The 20611-nt window shown below is 40.8% G+C and overlaps 1 protein-coding gene across 1 annotated transcript in view; it reads left to right on the top strand.

Moving 5' to 3' along the window:
• The window catches only part of LOC122805298 (girdin-like), a 1431879-nt gene that overhangs the window by 1290681 nt on the left and 120587 nt on the right, over positions 1 to 20611 (top strand). Inside the window, exon 28 of the mRNA XM_044075386.1 lies at positions 1979 to 2122. Coding sequence (XP_043931321.1) covers positions 1979 to 2122 — 144 coding nt within the window. The remainder of the gene's footprint in view (positions 1 to 1978; positions 2123 to 20611) is intronic.

Here is a 20611-nt window from a genome sequence, read left to right as displayed (position 1 = left end):
TATGCGACAGAGTATAGCTGGAGTTTTTTAAGGCGGTCAGCGTAAGGCATCTGCTTTAGGCCTGTGATTCTTTTAGCGAGGTATTTCTGTGGCCTTTCCAGTTGTTGTAGCTGTCTTGAGAGGTACATACAAAATGGGGCGTTGTATTCTATAATGGGTCTAATGAGGGATGAGTACAGTGAGACAATGACTTCCGTTTTTCTGGATGAAAAGCCCTTAGTGATGAGGTGTGCCACATAGAAGGATTTCCTGACTGTTATGGTGATGTTGTTATCAAAGGTGAGACCACTGTCCACCTGTGTCCCTAAGTCTCTTATCACACTTTCAGTGTTTAGTGTACTGCCACCTATATGGTAATTCATGGGTACATGTTTTTCCCCAAAGGGGATAACTATACATTTCTTGGCATTGAGCTTGAGCTCATGGCTCTGGCACCAAGCATCTGTTTCTGTAAGGCCCTTTTGTAGAGTATCCACATCATTTGAGGATTCAATAATGGCTCCCAGTTTGCAGTCATCTGCAAACTTCGTTAGCCAGAGTCCCTTAGTGTTGGCCCGTACTTCAGAGAAGTAGATGCCAAACAAGAGCGGTCCCAGGATTGAACCCTGAGGTACTCCACTTGTCACTTGTCTGGAGTTGGATTTGGAGTCGGCTACTTTTAAAGTGTGGGCTCTTTCAGTAAGCCAGTTTGCAACCCATTGGGTGATGTAGGGATTAATGCCCAGCTTAGTAAGTTTATCTATGATTCCAGAGTGGGGGATGGTGTCAAAGGCCTTGACAAGGTCTAGATAGGCTGTGTGGACTACCTTACCTTTGTCCATGGTTCTGGAGACTGATTCGAAGAAGTCAATCAGGTTCAGGAGACAAGATCGGCCCTTCACAAATGCAAACTTGGTGGGGTCCAGTGTTTGAAGGTTGCCAATGTCTTTGTTTATAAGTTCCATGGTAATACGCTCCATGGCCTTGCAGATAAGGCTAGTCAGACTGATGGGACAGTAGTTTCCAGGATCCAAGGTGGATTCCCCCCTTGTGGAGTGGGATAACTGTAGCTCTGCGCCACTCAGTGGGCACGAAAGCTGAGGTGAGGCTATATTGCTCGTCTCATAAGTAAGGGCATTGCCTCCAGAAAAAAAGAAGTTATAACCTCCCTGTACTCTTCCCTCATCAGTCCAATAATTGAGTACAACGCCCCTTTTGGTATATACATTTACAAGCAGCTGCAGCAATTGGAGAGACCATAAAGGTTCCTCACAAGGAAAATTCAAGGTCTTCAGCATCTGTCCTATGAGGACCATCTGAAATCACTGTCACTTTATTCTGTTTCATACAGACTGCTCAGAGGCGATCTCTGCCTTGCATATAAAGCAATCTTTGACCCTGCTTCATTGGAAATGCTACATATTCATAAATCAAATAGTACACAGGTTACTCGCTCTAATGGCCTTAACCTGGTATGTGACATTAATAGAACCTGCTGGAGGGACAGATTTGTCTCCCAGAGGTTACCACACCGTTGGAACAGAGTCCTGCTTCTTGTCAAGCAGAGCACCTCATTGGCCCTCTTCAAACACAATCTGGATGATTGGATGGGTAACTGTAAGTTCACCCCATGGGTTTACACCTATGTCCCTCTTGGACAGCGGTGATAGATGCTGATCGTGGAAATAAAGGTAAAACTTCATTAGGCTTGTAAGCACCCTAGGGTCATTAGCCTAGTAACCTCCTATGATCATATGATCCTATGAATATTTGTCTCTGTGGATATTGGCTTACAAAGGCCATATTTATATTTGTAGAGTTGCATTCTAAATATAAATACTGTTCTTTACAAAATCAAATTAGATTGAAATTCAATGAAACTTAATTTTTTTAATATTCCTGTAACTGTAATTAAAATATTCCACAATGCAATATGAAACATGGCCTAATAGTAATACATACTCATTAAGTACTAAATGAAATAATTTCATGTGCATAGATATGGTGAGCTGCTGGCACAGAAGAACCAACTAGAAGAAAAGGAAGCATCACTAAAAGCAGAACAAGAGAAATTAGAGAAGGAGGCAAAGAAATACAGATCACTTGATGAAAACTTCCAAAGGATGAAGGAAGACTTTGACAGGTAAACAATAGCTGCATTCAAGCAAGAGTTTATCATAGCTGAAACAGTATATCCATCATCATGTTAATTTCTATAACATACATGAGGAATGATCATAGTATGCATGATTACTTATTTTCAAGCATTTCAGCTCATTCTTACCATAGTGATAGACAGTGTACAACTGAACACACGGAAACTTTGATGCTACTTGGCATTTTTAAATGCAGACTAAATGATCATTTCTCAGATAAAGCATGTAAGCTTCAAAATTATATTTTGCCTTTTCTGCTATTGCCACTACAGCTGTTAGTTCAGCTTATTTCCCTGCAGATTAATTTACAGATGTCTTGTCTTTCATTCTTTCCAAGAAAGCACTGGTACAATCATACCATCATACCATCTTTCAAACCAGGGAAAAAAAGGCCTGACTGTTTTAATTTTGTATTGATTGCTTTAAGTGAAAAGCAAAGTTTGTTAAGAATAAAACTATATTTTTATAATACAAGTTGAGCCTATATCTAATTTTTAATTTCATTTACTAGAGACTGCAGATAAGCTGTGCACAGCAGTCCTTAATGTCAGTCTTTCAGCTGCTACCTCCAAATGTTTGCTGTCTGGTTTTAGTGCATTAACTTTTTTATTCTAATTGTCTGATACATTTATTATTTCTGTGGGAGTCTAAGGAGGTGGCTAGCAAAGTTAAAGAATAACTCTACCAACAGCATATGCTGCATTGTATAGGAGGATTTTGTTCGAATGGACAGTGACTGAGGGGAGCTAGCTGCATTTAAGACATTAAAAAAAACAAAGGTCATTGTTTCTAGCTAAAACAATCTAGTAACAGAGCCAATAAAAGTATGAAGTGGGATTTGTCATTCATAGATATCCAACGTCACACCTCAACTATAAATTATAGCCTGGGACTAGGACTAGAATTCTAAAGCTGAACAAAAATGTGGTAGCAGTTGTATTAACTCATTAAAACCGGCTACCAATCCATTAATAAGGTGTCACATTCTTGACTTTTGTCAGGATGGACAAGAATTTTCTGTAACTCAGAGTAAAAGAAACTTAAAAATCATGTGTAAAGGTGTTTTGCACCCTTTTGTTTTGCAGGAATTGTGCTTTTGTCATGTAACATGGGTTTTATCATTCAAAACTATGATAGTTTTACTTTAGTATCTTCACTTGTACTACATTTATTATGTTTAATAAATGTATGTTTGTATTTACTGTAAGCAGCTGTTAGGTACTTTCTGATTCTGAATCAGGTGGTCCTGCATTTTGCTAGTGCAATACAAGGGACAAAAAACTTGTAGTGGGTAGGTATGCATTATGTAGTATGCAGTAAATTTCAACATATAAAGTGATGCAGACTGCAGCATATTTTCTGTCACTCAATCAACAATCAGGTAATAAAAGTTAAACAGGATAAGGCTCATAGTAAAATATATAGTGTTTGGTATACAATTAGACATAACACTATAAGGACTACTTGTCTGTCATGGTATGATAGCTTTTAGAAAGAAAACTAGGGGTATGTGAATCAACTCAATGTTAGCTGACAGTAAGGACTAGGAACGGCAGGTAGTACCTGGTTGAAAGCCAGACTGCCTGCAGTACCAGGTACCACAAACAGGTGGAGCTGTACTGGAACTTTCAGGAGTCAGGAGGGAGAGCCTGGGATCATGCACATGTGCAGTTCACTGTAGTACAAGCCAGCATCCAAATTCCTGTGGGGACAACTCACAGTTTCCTGTTTTCAAAAATAGATTTAATTCCTTGGTGTCCACAATCCCATCCTGATTTTTGATGGGAAGAATGCAGGTATGACAGGCATGCCATACCTGGTGGAGTTTGTACTCTGAACAGCTTCAAGGTCCTACACCTCCACGTCTATGCCAGACCTAGATCCCTTCTGATAATACTGGGTCTGATAATCAGGTGTAGTTGCTGCACAAGTGAACATCGTCCAGACTTAGTTTCACCTCTGAATCTTCGGGTAAGATCAGACTATGTACATAGTCAGTAATGAGATTCAGTGGTGCTGCGGTAGCATTGTCGCCTCACAGTAAGATGTTGTCCTGTTTGATTCTCAGCTAGAGCGTTTTCTGTGTGGAGACATGCGTGAATGGGTGTACCTTCATTGAAGGTTGTGCGTCAGGGCCGGCAACTCGGCACGTAAAAATCTACTGCTAATCATTAGTGGACCGGAGTTCCGCTGTGGCGACCCCTAACCGGGAAAAGCCGAAAGACACAACAACATAGCATCTCACAACCTGTTCCTCTCATGTGTGACTCCCTTCAATTCAGTACCTTGAGATATTGAACTACAACTTGTTTTCTTAATTTATGGCATCAATAGAAGGTGCTGTCAGATGACACAGAATCAGGAAGTAATTGGCAGCTGCTCATCATACAGTAGGTACAAACACAAGTTTATTAAATGTAATAAGTATAGCTCCACTGATGTAATTAAAGTAAAAAATATATATTTTAAAATCAAAAAACAACTTTACATAAAGAGAATATAATTACAACAAAAAGAATTAAGAAAATATTTAAACATGATTTTTGATTGTGAGAAAATCTTTTATACTGAAGAAATAAAGTAGCCTTTTTGCCTTGGTTCTGAAGCTAAAGTCATATTCTCACATTAAAGCTGTTAATCACAACACTGAATACCAGAGACTAAGCATTGTGATGAAATTACACACAAATTATAGTACTGCATGTTGTTTGCATACCTCCCAACTGTAAGATTTTCACAGAATGTGCAGATTTCTTGCTCATATTTTCGGTCCATTTTTCATAAAATTGTGATTTTATAGCAAATCATTGGCAAATCATTGAATATTTAAGTCAGAAAATAATGACAGACATTTGAGTTTTAGACTTCATACCCTTCAGAAAATATGCAGATGCAAAACTTGTTATTCTATCTACTTTCTAAGTTTGTAAGAACATTATTTAAAATTTGTCCCTGTCCTTGAGCCTTTCTTCCCCTATTATTTACGGCTTTGTCCAAATTTCTTGCTCTAAGAGGTTAAGAGGTATGGTGGTTTGTCTTTATAGCAATGTAGTACTGAATGAGACAAGATAACTCCCGCAACTTGTGCTGCAGGTGTGAAGCACTAAACAATACAATCAGTGCTGTAAATGTGAAGTTGTTAAGCTTAACATATAAATGCTCCTGAAAAAGGTTTTAAGAAGAAATCCACGTAACAATCAGTGACAGGTAGTGAAACAAAAATAGATGACACTTTTACCTGATGCAGTCATAATACTTTCACTGTAAGTCAATGGAAGCATCAGACAACAGAATGTGTTGCTTCCCTGACTTAATTTTACAAGAACACTGTAATAAAATCACATCAGTATGGCAACTATAAGCAAGTCATTCTGAGGTAAAAAAAAAGGAAAAAAAATGTAAACTGGTTAGTGAAACATGTCTCAAATTGTGAAGACAGGCTGTACACAGGCTAAGAACAAATAAATCAGTTCAGCTTAGTTTAAAGAAATGTACATGTAACATTTATACAGTCTGCACAGTCATTATAGTGTACCCTATCTGTAATACTTCTTCCAGTAGGTTAATTAAAATTGTTCCTTTGGGCAATCTGACCCACCCCAATAGCACACGGAGATGAAGCCTTGACTGTGTCCCAAATGACTCATGTTTGATTAGAGGTAAGGGCATTAGAAGGGATATGTGAATGAGTGCCCATGACTGGCCTGGCCAGCCTGGGGGAAGGGAGGTAGCCTTGGCTCACCTCTTGGATGACAACTGGAGGGAGCACTAGGTGTCACACCCAGAGAGCATGAGCCTGCTGAGCCTACACTGCTACTAGTGTCTAGAACAGTGAATCTGAGGGAACTGGTAACCATTTGAAATGTCAGGACCACCTACAGTGAGTCCCAAAATACGGGGACTGAACGGTTGATAAAAATGGACTTACATATACCAAGTCTGAAATGGCCATTTTCCAGAATATCCTCTTTTTTCTGAGGTATGGGGATCTCGCAGTTGGTATATATAAGTTTTGGAAGTGGGAGGGGCCTGTCCCCCCCCCCATCTGGAGGAGTGCATGGGGGCTTGGCCCCCAGCAAAAAAGAAGTTTAAAAGAGGAAAGCAATGTTCGAGATTTGCTGTTCTCCTGGATTTTAATCCTTTTTTGGGATGCTGGCACTTACCATTTCAAGTACTGACATTTTAATAGGGAGACAAGGGAATTGTGTGTATAGGGAGGTATGTATGCTTCCATAAGATAGGCAGTAGTTGTGGAGCTCAAGGGAGCTTCCATGGAGTTGGAGCACCAAAGACAGGAGGTAAGAGTATGCTGCTCAGCAGGACTCCCAAGTCACCCTCTCCCTACCACCCAGTTCTCACCAATGTGTGAACAGATATGTCTATAGGACTTCACAGAGAGGAAGGAATGAATGGGCAGTAGGGCTTTTGACTAACCTAGAGATGCCTTGTTCCCACCCCTGCAAAATAAATACACTGATGGGTACATGCAGTTGAGCCTTTGGGCACGTGTCCTACAGAGATGGTGTTGTAAATATATTGTTCCTTTGAGCAATCTGAAGATTTGATGTAGCTTAATTTGTATCAGTTTCAGGATAAGTCACTAAACATATTCTAGCTGAGCCCATCAAAACATTTTTATTCTGAGAAGGTGGTGATAGTTTCTCAAGCTCTAGCACCACTGTTAATTCATTTGTGTCTTGATTTATAGATAAATAAGCATTTACAAGATCTGATACCTAACTAGGTGTTTCCTGTTTCTTCTGTGAGTATATCAGGACCTTATATCAGATATGGTCTAGAATGGTATGTAGGTTTAACTTCAGTGCCCAAAACCAAACTTTTCTGTGAAATACCAAAATCTACTTTCATCCTTACTCTTTCCCTCTTTGTAAAATTGAAAGTCTGTTAGTAAAATCTGTTGCAGTAAACCTTATGTTTCTGTTGCCTTTCCTGGTACACTTCAACTTCAGTTTTCTTACTATCAGGTAATGTCAATGAAATGAGGTAAGTTGCTTAGACCTGAGACATCTAAAAGCTGTTTGCTATAAATTTCACTAGATTGCAGTGATGTGGCATAGTTCTGCACTCAAGACTCAACAAATAAACTGAAGACTCTATTTTGAAGACAGTTAAGAAATTAAGTGATGTGCTGAGCTTCCATTGATTTACGAAACTCCTGGCTAGAATGAGGATCATTATCTGACATCACTTTATTAGAAATTCCATGCAAGCAAAGATAGATTTTAATACTTTTCAATACTGTAATAACATTTGACTTGCATGCAATGGCACAAATTTTGGAAATTTCAAACAGTGGCCCTTGGCTGTAGATGATTGTCACTCTTGAAGTGACACCCCGTCCACATGTGCAAAAAATAGGAAAAAGGGATTGTGGATTTGTGGATGGATGGATGCATGGATGAACTCCATACTGTTACTTATAAAATTGACTCCATATTAATAATAGTTGCACAATTTGACCATTAATAATTCTTTGATGGATGACTTTTATAATTTTGCTATGGAAAGCATTATACTCACTGAGATTTAAGCATTGTACAGAATACCCTTTAAACTTAGTTTTTTTTACCCCAACCTAAACTGCATAAATTGTTTTATAACATAAATGTTTATGAGAGTATTTTTGTTATGCACAATTATATATACTCATTTCTGGCAAACTTTTACTTAATATGTGACATGTTAACCAACAAAAGGCTTTTTATTCTGTTGTACAATCAATTCCTTTTTCGATGATTCTTTTTTTTTTTTTTTTGCTTAGTACAGCTATAAATAGTTTTACACAAACTATCTAGCCTTGCACGTGTGTGTGTGTGTGTGTGTGTGTGTGTGTGTGTGTGTGTGTGTGTGTGTGTGTGTGTGCGCGCACGTGTGTGTGTGTGTGCGTGTGTGTGTGTGTGTGTGTGTGTGTGTATTTAGCCACTTAACAGTGCACAATAATGCATAAAGGGGGCATTCAGAAAAAAAAACCCATAATGCAACAATCCTGCAGTAGATAGTACAATGAAATTAGTGTGACGGGGCCCTGTGGAGATTAGGCATGTGTGAGCACTGCCACAGTGACAAAAATAGTGCTGCATAATGACAATGAGCCATCAAGTGACCCGGGGAAGATGACATATTTCATATTAGGCATGTTTATGCATGCTTTAAATTGTGCCATAGCATCTACAGAGGTACAAGCAGGCAGTCCATCCAATGGCACCACAGTAAAATGCCAACTTACATTATCATGTGAATGGGGAAGAAGCAATAGAACAGATAGAAATTGTGTATAACAAACACAGAAATACAAATAAGGACAATGGGAAAGGTGCTGAGGTGTGCATGTGTGTGTGTGGGAAGGGGAGAAGGATATACTTTTTTGTGGGTACGTGCCCATTTTTTAAGAAAAGTGTAGGGGAAACTAACAAGGAGAAAGTGTGGGTAGGACGTATGGTACACAGAAGAAAACATTAGTAGACAAACAAACATTGAACAAGGACACAGACCACAGACTAGCAAAGGATGTAGTGACACATAAGAGGGGCAACACTGGAGAGACATAGATGGACAGTGGGTTGACGTCTGTTGATGTGGAGGATTGGACAACAATCCTGGGATGTGGAACAACACAAAAGGATGGGGAACACAATGATGGGGACACAGAGGGTGAGTAAGGCCTGCCAAACAATGCTATAAGCTGCATAAGGAGGCTCTCTAGAGTGCCAGTGCGGGCATCTAGCTGCCAATCCACTTCAGTCCTCATCAACCACTATACGTCCCAGTTGGTAACACAGGAGAGCCCTTCCACATCACTCTCTGAAGTGAAGTGCTCATCCCCATCCTGAGAACTGACCACCACCAAGTACTCCTTGTCATCTTCCATTGGATGGTCTTCATCACCCTGAAGAGATGCCTGCCTGGTGATTGCTGTGGATCCAGCAGTAGAAACATTAGCTGGTGCAGAGACCAGTGGCTGCCAACTCAACTCTGCCTGCACCATTGCTGATCCTGCAGAAAATAAAATAAATGGAAAAAATTAAGTAAGAGGCACAAATACAACTGATTAGTTTTGCATTATGAGTTTATTAAAATATGACATTTCTGTTAGCAATACACTACACTTATTCAACTGCCTTGAGACTCTGGCCTGCCTCTTATAGCAAGAAAAAATACTTTCATTTATCTCCTGTGGTATTGGGAAACATGATGTAAACATTAATAAAGAACATTGTAAGTCTGGCAGAAAAAGCAGTTATAGCTACAGGTGCTATGTACAGTGTGTAGTGCCAATTCAAGAAAAGAGTGCGTACAATAAAGGAGTGTCTTTCTCTCCTTCACCTCTTCTTCCATCTGACAGAGGAAGTCTGGGTAGTGCCTTCTCAGTTCAGTATATGTGTGCCTGTACTGCTCCGTAGAGCAGGTGACAGTGCATCACTCACTGCCAGGGCAAGCTGATGCCAGACATTTACTTAATAAAGTAGACCATCATGCTATCTTAGCAGGTGCTTGTGATGGTCCTTGTGCAGCATGTGGAAAAAGATTTTACACTTCCTGCTCCACCAAGTGGGAGTCCTGTCAGAATCTTTGCATGCTAAGGCCATGTTCACTCACCAAGTGTAATCCAGAATGAAAATGGTAGCTGATTGTAGTCAGTTGCATGTAGCAAACACCATATAATGTGCATCAACAAGCAGCAAGGTAGCAGGATATCCATCGACAGTTGCATGATGCACATGGTCAGTAGTGGCATGCAGAGTGACAGCAGCACAGCCAAGCTTTGCATACACACACACACGTGCGCGCGCACGCGCACACATGCATACACACACACACACACCTACATGAACTGCCAGCCTGGCAGTGAGAAGGAACAGACCCCATATGGACTAGGGCTGATAACACATTGTATTATATGTGCAGTTCAGAGGCAATTATGCTAAAGTACCTCATTAGTATAGTTACAACCCTCTGAGCTCTACTTTTAGTGAGATAAACACTGCAGTCATCACGTTACAGGAGACGACACAACAGCACGAAATACAAAGAATCTGAATGTAGATTATATCAGAATGTACAGCAATATAGGCAGACTGACAGCAGATACAGCAACTGGTAACAGACCTAAGGTTTGAAGTGACCATACAAGGGTGCATGGAAGCAACAGACACCGTCAAAGAACATTTGTGTGTGGTGAATAACACTGTACAGGGCAAGACAAGGGACTGATAGGCTGAAGGGGCTCAGCATAAGAGGGCACAGGAGACAGACAGGACAGGTTGCAGTCCTTTGGGTGCTGCTCAACCTGATGGAATATAGTAGACAGGCAGGATAGGTTGTAGCCCTGTTGGGAGCCCCAACCTGACAGGGCACAATGGGCAGGCAGGACATTTACATTCTTACTTGAGGGTTCAGCTTGACAGAGTACAAGGAACATGGTCTGCTACATGTGCATGACAGGTATGATGAATTATAAGGGATATTGGGTCTCAGGTACATGAGGCACACAGTGTGCCATCTGTACCTCCCCAGTGGACAGCAAGCATGGCTAACATGCCACAACTGCAGCACTATGGTGCAGTGTCAGAACAGTCACACCATATCAGCACATAAGGCTGTGGCAATCATAAGAGTGCCAGGAGCAGTACAGAGTCAGCTGTTATTATGAAGTATAACCTTACATTCCCAGGGTAGCTTTTAGTTCTCATATTTTGTGTACAAATAACACCAAGGCAGACAGAACAAGCATATGTTGGAACATTAACTTGTTGCCTCTATCCATGAGGGACATGGGTGCTAAATTCAGGGTGGATTTCCAGTTTCCTACCCATCCATCCCCATTATGTTTGAATAAAGTAAGAGAAGCACTTTGCTTTAAGTGGAGTGGAAGATGCTTCTGTAGAAGAGGTATTCTCTGTGATACATACCTATCCCCTCCAACATGTTTTACATATGTTGCAAAAGAGCTTGCAATCCCTTCAGTGGGATTTGAGAATGTGTAATAGGTCTAACAGGATAGGTTCTGTTTAGGCTATATACATGAGGACGAGATCACCTTTCAGTAGCTTGTATGATACTTATAAAAGGGACAAGGTTTTGAGAAGGCCTACAGATTTTTTGTGATTTAGGCCCTTGATTTTTCATTGAGAAAGTGCCGTGGTCACTTCAGCTGTGACAAGTGCTTAGATAGGTACATGCCGAATGGGTCATTATGTTCAATGATCAGCCTGATGAGAGCCAAGTACAGTGGATTTATTAAATCCCTGCACATGGACACCATATCTTTAGATGTAAGCTGTGCAATGAAAGAGGATCTCCTTACAACAGTGAATATATTGTTATCAAAGGACGGTTCATTGTTGACATACTTTCCCTGATTCCTAATAATGGGGTCAAATTTCAGGGGTATGGTGTCAATGTGAGTGTTTCTAGGGAGGTCATGCTTGCTAATGGATATTATCATACATTTGTTGGCATTTTGTTTTATTCCATGGTTTTGACACCAGCTATTTGTTTGGGAAAGCTCCTCTTGGAGGATTTTGGTGCTATGTGGGGAGTTTATGATGGCACCAAGTTTACAGTAGTCTGCAAACTTCATCAGCCAGAGACCCTTAACCTTTGCTTTGACCTCTGAGAAGTAAATGACAAGAGGAGTGGACAAAGAACTGAACCCTGGGACACACCACTAGTGACATGTCTTCTGGAGGAGCTAAGGCATTTCCCTTACAAACACAAGGTGCAGGGTTTGAGTCTCACAAGGGATACTTGGCTAGGATTCCAATAGCTCGCAAGGGCAGTTAACCTAGTACTAACCTATGAACCACATAAGGAATGCTAACCTATGAACCTATGAACCACCCTAATTTTCTGGGTTCTATTTGAGAGCCAATTTGCTATCCAATGAGTTACATAGGGATTTACATTTACCTGGGAGAGTTTATCTACAATACGTGAGTGTGAGATGATGTTGAATACATTTGTGAGGTCTAGGTATTTGATGTGTACTGATTTGCCCTTGTACATTGCTTCAGTAGCTTTCTCAAAGAGGTCAGGTTAAGTAGACAAGATATACTCTTGATGAATATGAAATGGGTTGAGTCGAGAGTTTGTAGGTTACTTATGTCAAACATCCAAAAGCAAACCCACACAATCCAGTAAAACAAAAGCAAAACCACACAAGCCAGTAAACCAAAAAGCAACACCACACAAGCTGGGTTACCTATGTCCTTATTTATTAATTTCATAATGATCTTTTCCATTGCCTTACCTATGAGGCTGGTCAGCCTTATAGCTTTATAATTAGTTAGGTCTACTGACACCCTAACCTTGTGCAAAGGGATGACTGTTGCTATTCTCCATTCATCTGGCACAAAGGCTTTCTGGAGGCTCATACTTGAATAACCTCTGCAGGAGATCTAACATGCCATATTTTAAGCTGACCAGTAGGCAGCCTGGTATGTTATCTGGGCCCATAAAGGTAGGGTTCTTGCCCTTGGATATCACTTGAGGACTTGGTCATAGGAGATTTGAAGGAGGTGTAGGTATGTGATCTGGGACAATGAGGGAATGGGAGGGGGTGAAGTTTGAACTAAATTTGTTCACTAGTAGACTGGCTATGTTCACTGGATCTGAGTACATGATATCCTCTACTATTAGCCCAGTGCAGTGCAGGGTATTGTTTCTAAAATTTCTAATATAGTTAAAGAAGGCTATACTTCACCTGGGTGACTATTTTTACCTCATATTTGACTTTGGTTGATTTGATCAGGGTCGGGAGTTCTTGTTAAGTTTAGCAGCACCATTACTGTTATCTTGAGAGTAAAATTAATTTTTTTGTGTGTGCAGTAAGTTATTTATTTTATTATATAGCCTGTTTATATTTGGATTGCACCATACAGGGTTATTTTTAAATTTGTAGTTGTATTTACTTCTGAGGGGGGTAGATTTATGCATGCAGTTATTTAAATGTGTATCGAATTTGACAAAAAAATATTTTGTTTAAGCAGTAGGATTGTCAGGATGTAAGGAGCTTTTGAATTTAGCTAGGTCATTACTCAGTTTTAATGGATTAGCCTTGGCATAGTCCCTGAATATACAGGTACTGGAAGATGCTTCCAGTTTCAATCTTAAGGTAAATGTGACTGATCTGCAGTCCAGTTTCACCAGGAAGGATGCTACAATTAGTGGGGAGCAAAGCTGTCCCATATTGGTAAGGACCACATTCACAATTTTATCACCACTGTTTGGGGGATGAATTGACTGGTCCAGAGAGTTTGTATTGATGAAGCCCAGAAATTTCTGGGCATATGTGTTTGAAGAAGTCTCTGAGTTAATGGAGGAATTTGCTGGAATAGTTCAACACACAGGAAACAAAGGTGCTACTATAACATGCATGGAAAGCATATCCTTGAGTAGCGTAAGGCATAGCTTTCTGGGGACATATGCAGCAGGAACTGGTGCAGGATATCAATGCAGTGGGCAGCCATAATAGAACAATAGTACAGATGCACTGTAGGATCAGAAATATGTTACTGCATGCCAGGACCAAAGCACATGCAGTCTACATAAAGAAGTTAACTGCTTGAAAAGGACTACCAATACAGAAGCACCTGAAAGATGTAGAGAAATTCCCAGTATCCCTCACTGGAGCACTTGAGAGAGACCCCAAAACTGGCAGTGGATTGAATGTGGGGGGTGGGGGGACTGTTGCACATGTCATACATGTAAAGCAGTGCCTTGCATCTGTAAATGGCTACTGAAGAAAAAAACATACATTTATGCCATCCAGGGACATCATAGCAGCAATAGCCACAAGCTGCACTACAAGGTACCTATGTGCCCATAGGCTACGTATATGATTGGCATATAACAGTCTGTGTGCCACATGGTGGAGGGAGAGAAAAATGTGGTCCAGCACTAACACAGGTATTTTATCTGCTTGCATTTCCAGGTTCCATTTGGAAAGGCTATAGCACAACAGACTGAAACATACCTGATATCATCAGGTCACTAGTCGCTTACAATGATGGTACCATGCACATGGCACAGTCTGATTTTGCAGGTGGCATTGCCAAGATTGTTAATACTGGTGGCCACACTCACATTAGCCACAACATAGGTAACGGTGCAGTGAAAGGATGAACCCCTGGCATCAGTTGTGTTCATTAAAGGTCATCTCTTCCATGTCAGCCCCACTGTTCTATACTAGTGTCACCACCACAGATGGAATTACATAGGACTGCACTGCCTCTGAGGTGCATGCACCCAGCATTTCATACAGACATGTAGATGGCCTTCACCATCATGTCTCGAGGATTTCCCAGACCTTGGTGTCATGTTTGGTATCAATCAACAGATGTGCAGGTCAGTGATCCAGACACAGATGGCCACTACTCAAACTATGTAAGAGATGCTGCTTAAACTGTGTGGCCTGCATGAGTGATTCCAACATCCTACAATAAGTGCTGAGTGACATGACATATAGGTACCTAGAACAGACATGGCCACTAAGTGACATGGCGTTCCATTTGACAACCACTGGTGCATCCATGTGCATGCAGACAACTGGCCAGTGTAGCAGTGCTAGGGGATGAATGAACACTGCATGATCACAGTCAGGCTTATGTAGATGGTACATGCCAGTCTGGAAACAGCTTTACTGTCTTTACTCTCCATACTGCCCATGGCTGCCTCCACCCTTGGCAGTAGAGACACTTGTATGGACATGGCTGACTCCCTTCCAGCTCTGTCATTGGCACACCTCATCTGGCAAGCCAGTCTGAGTCCTGCAGTTTAATAACATCACAGTCCCTTACAGAACTACCATAAGCAACACCTATCCATGCATAGTCACATGGTTATTGATGCAAACATTCTACTGTAATGCCACAATGGGGTCACTGGGAGGCTCTTTTACATGCTCTTGACATGGTATGCTATCCCCTGAATAGGATGTATCCACTCCTAACACTTCAGGGCTACATGGTCCATCCACCCAGCATTCCACTTATAGAAGCTCCACCCTATCTCCAGCGGATGTAATCATAGACTCACATTACCCTTCTAGCTGTGTGCATGGTTCTGCATTCACTACCCATGACACTTTCGCCCTTGCTAATGTTTCTATCCCCTGACAATGTGCCATATCCCACCTGTGCAGATGAAGATCTATGTGCCCTGCCCACCCTCTGTCATGTGGATATGGTGATGTCTAATACACAGTGTGGCTAGTCAATGTAGTATATTGCATATCCTAGGTGTGTTGTTGCATGCATTAGTTTTATTCTGTGTTCTGTTGTTATATCATGTAGATGTGGACCAGACAACACCTCTTTGCCAATGCCACCTCATAATGTTCCCACCCCTGCCTCACATGGGGTGTCAGAGCAGCCAGATCCACTGACTGATCTCCAGACCATGAAATAAGATCTCTGGCTAACCAAGTTTGTGGACAGCTGAAGTCATCCTCTTGCACCCAAACCTTTCAGCAAGAACTTACACCTGTAAACACACACTGTACTAAACTGTGATTAAATTAAATGCTAAAAAGTGCAATATTGACACATTTGGTAGACTACCCAATTCCCTAGCATATGACATAGACAATACCCCACTCCCAAATGAGAATGTTATTAGGCACCTTATAATTTGGGATGATAATTCCCTCTCCTTTGATCATCACATAACATCAGTAGTTAGAAAATCTTTCTACTTAGTGCAGCTGATTGCCAAATGTATGTCATCAAGATATAAAGAGGGCATTGCCCCTTATATAAAACATTGATTAGGCCAATTATTGAATGCAATATTCCCTTTGGAATGTACCTCACTAGAAATTTAAAAGAAATACAAAGACCCCCAGAGGTTCCTAACTAAGAAGATCACTGGCTTAAAGACTGGAGGCACTGACCCTTTATTCAGTCCTTTATAGACTTTGGGGGGAGAGCTATACCTTGCCTTGTCTTCTGAACCATTAGGGAACCAGTGTGACTGGACCTTTTGTATTTCCACAAATCAAATAGTCCCACAAGTACCACAACCAAAGATCTAAATCTTGACTAGTAGATAAAAAAAACAAGATGGAGTGATAGGCTCATTACACAGGGCCTTTCCGACTTCTGGAACACAGTTCCACTAGAAATTAAGCATTATTATACAGTATCTTCCTTCAGCTGGGAACCAGACAGTTGGGTGGGTATTCCCAAATTCACCCTTGGCTTGACTGGCCTGTCTCTCCTCAAGAGGAGGCTTGATTTGATGGTGGGTACTGGAAAGGCATAAATGGTTGTTAACACTCAGTTGCCTCATATTTCCTATGATCCTGTGATCACTGAGCTCCTCCTCTGTAGCTGTAACAGGTATATCAGGTAGTAAAAATGTGTCCTCAGGCTGTAGCTGTTTTCCTACTACCTTGTTTTGCAGCATGGTGCAGATCACAATTATCTTGCTGCAGTTCTGCAGAGCATATTGCAGTACACCAGAAGAAGGACACAAGACATTGAATTGGGCATTCAACAGTTTGAACACTTGTTTAATGAATTTATTTGTGTGCAGCTGAATGGTTTTATATATTTCTGCTATAGTCAGGGGACTATGGATGTGAGTTATCAGCCATGATTCCATGCATGTCCTGTATCACTTGCAACATAAAACAGTGGACACTGTTATGAGTGGCGTGTTACCTACATTCACAGGACCAAACTGTCATGGACTCTGTGGGCTTCCATGTGCTCACATAGCAATTAGATGATCCTGTAGAAAGTCACCCAATTGAAACACTGACATAGATCACATGTATGCCAGATGTAGAAGTCATGGAACTGCCTAGATAGCATACACACATATTGTATAGAATACCATGGGCACTGCACACCACATGGCAATTGATGGAGTGGAAACCCTTCCAGCTGATATACCATATACTATGTGGAGCAGCTGAGACTCTGATAGCAATATGGGTGTAGTCAGTGACCTCCGTGACCTCAGACAAATGGGTAATAGTTATAGAATGGCTGCACAGTGGGGATTCACTCCTCTGCTGTCTCTGGAAAACAAATAAGTGTCTTCACATACTGCAGCATCATGTCATGGGACTGGCCAGCATCTGTGAAACTCCTGTGTTCTCTGTCAGATGCTGATGATTGGATGGGAGAAAGGAAATTCACCTTGGGGATCACGTCAGTAGCCCTGCTTGACAGGGGTCCAGGGAAGTAAATAGTGTGGGAAGAAATAGCCAGGGAATGGTTATGGCTAGGCATGTATAGGCCCTAGGGCCAATAGCCTAGTACCAACCTATGAACATATGAATAGTATCACTGACAGGGGTAGCTAATGCTACACAAACACTTTTGTCTCCTGAAATACAGTCTACAAGTCCTCTTTGATTCCATGGAAGGACAACATATGTCTACTACTTCCTCTGTCCACACAATAGTAGTGAACATGCCCTGATCATAGCCACTCTGGTGTCATAGAGGGTTAAATCCCTGACTATGTCCCAGTCAACCTAGGTTCTATTAGTGGTTTGTGTAATTATCTGACTGGCAGGGAGGGACAGGTGTGCGTGTCCTGGGTGGGAGAGCATTCATCAATGATGCCCCTTTAAGGGAGGCTTGGTCCAAATAGGGCAGTTGCCCTTGGACATAATCAATGGACATGGGAGTGGGTAGAGCATATAAAGAACCCACCCAGGACAGATTCAAAGATGGCCGAGCCCCCAAGATACCCTTATTATCCACGACTGCCCCCAGCAATACCAGAGTAAGTCCGGGGAGTAGGAGATAAGCTAGTAGTGGAGGTGGGGCCTAGAGAGCCAGGCCATTTAAATGATGTCTAAAGAGGGACCAAAAAAAAATAACATCCTGGTCATGGAAGTGATTGTATGTCAGCTGGTGGCAGATTCATCTGTGATGTGGAAGGTTATGATGCTCAATATCACAGGTACTGGCTCCAGAGGCAGCCATTAACAGATGCTGATCAGCTACAGCAGATGCTACTCCTATAGAAGCTTAACTAAAGCAGCACACCTTTACACCAAGTGTATTGTTCAAAAATAGCTGATCATCTTAGGCACATTGTGCTGGTTTTATATGTTCTTGACTGGTACTGCCATGTTTAATTTTGATATGTGCAAACATGATGGCTCTGATTAGCATAGTGACACTCATTTGCATTTTATTATGTAGTCAGTTGCACTTGAAGCATACCATGCTACTTTTCCACTAACACAATCAAGCTATGTGTGTCATTGAATCATCTTCCTGTGCGGCGTAGCTCACCATTCTGTTCTATGCAACATACTATCTTGTTTGTTTCTGAATACCACCAAATACTTATAAATGGAATTACAGCTGCTATACATACAGCTTTTACTACAGTGGCAGTTGCAATCATATACATACATGTATATATATATATATATATATATGTATATATATATATATATATATATATATATATATATATATATCTATATCTATATCTATCTATATATATATATATATATATATATATATATATATATATATATATATATATATATATATATATATATATATATATATATATGTATATATACATATATATATATATATATATATATGGATATATATATGCACACACACACACACACACACACACACACACACACACACACACACACACACACACACACAAAAACACACATTTTTGCATGTACTTCAGCATTCCTGTAATGAACTTCCCATCCTTTTTAATACTTTAATGCTAGAGTGGTTACTTTTTTCTTAATGGTTTGGTTGGACTTTGTAATGACCATCTTGCACTGATAGTCATTGCTTGTTATGTTAGTTTTCATACATGCATAAGCAATACATTATTTCAAAGCCTTGCTCCATAGCACAGGGGTCAGAATTTTAGTTGCAATGCAGGTGACTAGGTTTAATTAGCATCCCTGTCACTGGATCGGCCAGGCAATAAGGGAGGAGGAATGAAGGTATGTGTCCACTTGGCACTACCAGAGGGTGGCAGAGGTTAGAATACATTCAGGAGCACATTGGTTTGTGTTATGTCCCTGGCTGAGGCTGTAGAGAAAACTGTTCATGCTGAAAGAGGAAGGGGCAGGGATACTTGGAGGGAATGCCACTTGGGAAGTGAGGGAGTGTCCTGTGTGGACAGCATATTACACACCTCTCCCCAACAACTAACCAGGTACATGCTAGTTAGTTGTTGTCGCCTTCCTGTTCATACTTTTGCTCAGTAAGAAGAAGCTGGTCAGTTTCAATATTCTTTTTCTACAATCACAGTTGTTGTGTCTTTCGGCTTTTCCCAGTTAGGGGTTGCCACAGCGGAACTCTGGTCCGCTAATGATTGGCAGTAGATTTTTACATGCCGAGTTGCCGGCCCTGACGCACAACCTTCAATGAAGGAACGCCCATTCACGCATGTCTCCACACAGAAGATGCTCTAGCTGAGAATCGAACAGGACAACGTCATACTGTGAGCTGACAACGCTACCGCAGCACCACCACCGCAGTCTACAACCACAGTAATAATCAATATTAACAAATATAATTTTGCACTGCTAAAACTAATTACTTGTGTTTGTTATGGCATCATGTACTGTGTATTTGACTGCTATTCACAATATCCTGGGTCTCCTCTGAAAAGCTGCTGTTTTTGCCTTACTTAAACAGCAAATAAAACCCAGAAAAAGAAATAGTTACCTCTGTTTGAGGTTGGCGGAGTACATGTTAGAATTTTTTATGGAGCAGCTGTTGTGGACAAGCCATGATGCATCACACTCCAGAGAAGGAATTTAAAAAGCATTTCCTCTGACTAATGTTGCCTAGTTCAAGCTTACCCACATAAGATTGCTACCTCAGCTATGCTACTAGACCTTTGTTTGGTTCACATTAGGGTGGTCAAGCCAGGCCATCCACAAAAATAATACTAGAACATTCTGGGAGAGAATGTCTTAGTAAGGCAAAGACAGGAGGATGCAAATGGCAGGAGCTGTACAAGATACTAACTGTGCATGGCAACAAATTCTAAGGTAAACCCCACTGATTAACTGAAATCTTTTAAATTATAATAATATTATAACAGTCTTAGTGAAAATTAATTCAAAACGAGATTATATTTTAACTGTATGTGTATTACATAGGCAAAGTCTCAAATACAACTAAGGATAGCTGATATAAATATTGATAATGCTAATTTTCTGTCTTAAAGCTTTGATTCCTATTTTCTTGCAAAAATGCAGACTACTTAATAACAACCCATCATACTTAAGGCACATTGCTTTATTTTGACAGGGTTCTTCACAGGTACTTCACCCTTTATTGAAATAGATATGGTGGACACAATCTGTTGCTTTAATGTTTGTTTGTGTCTTTCGGCTTTTTCCCAGTTAGGGGTCGCCACAGCGGAACTCCGGTCCACTAATGATTGGCAGTAGATTTTTACGTACTGGCTTGCCGGGCCTAATGCACAAC

Source organism: Protopterus annectens, chromosome 6.part1 (genome assembly GCF_019279795.1).
Source record: "Protopterus annectens isolate FY-2018-M chromosome 6.part1, PAN1.0, whole genome shotgun sequence".
In the NCBI taxonomy this organism is placed as follows: Eukaryota; Metazoa; Chordata; order Ceratodontiformes; family Protopteridae; genus Protopterus; species Protopterus annectens.
This window is presented reverse-complemented; position numbering and strand designations above follow the sequence as displayed.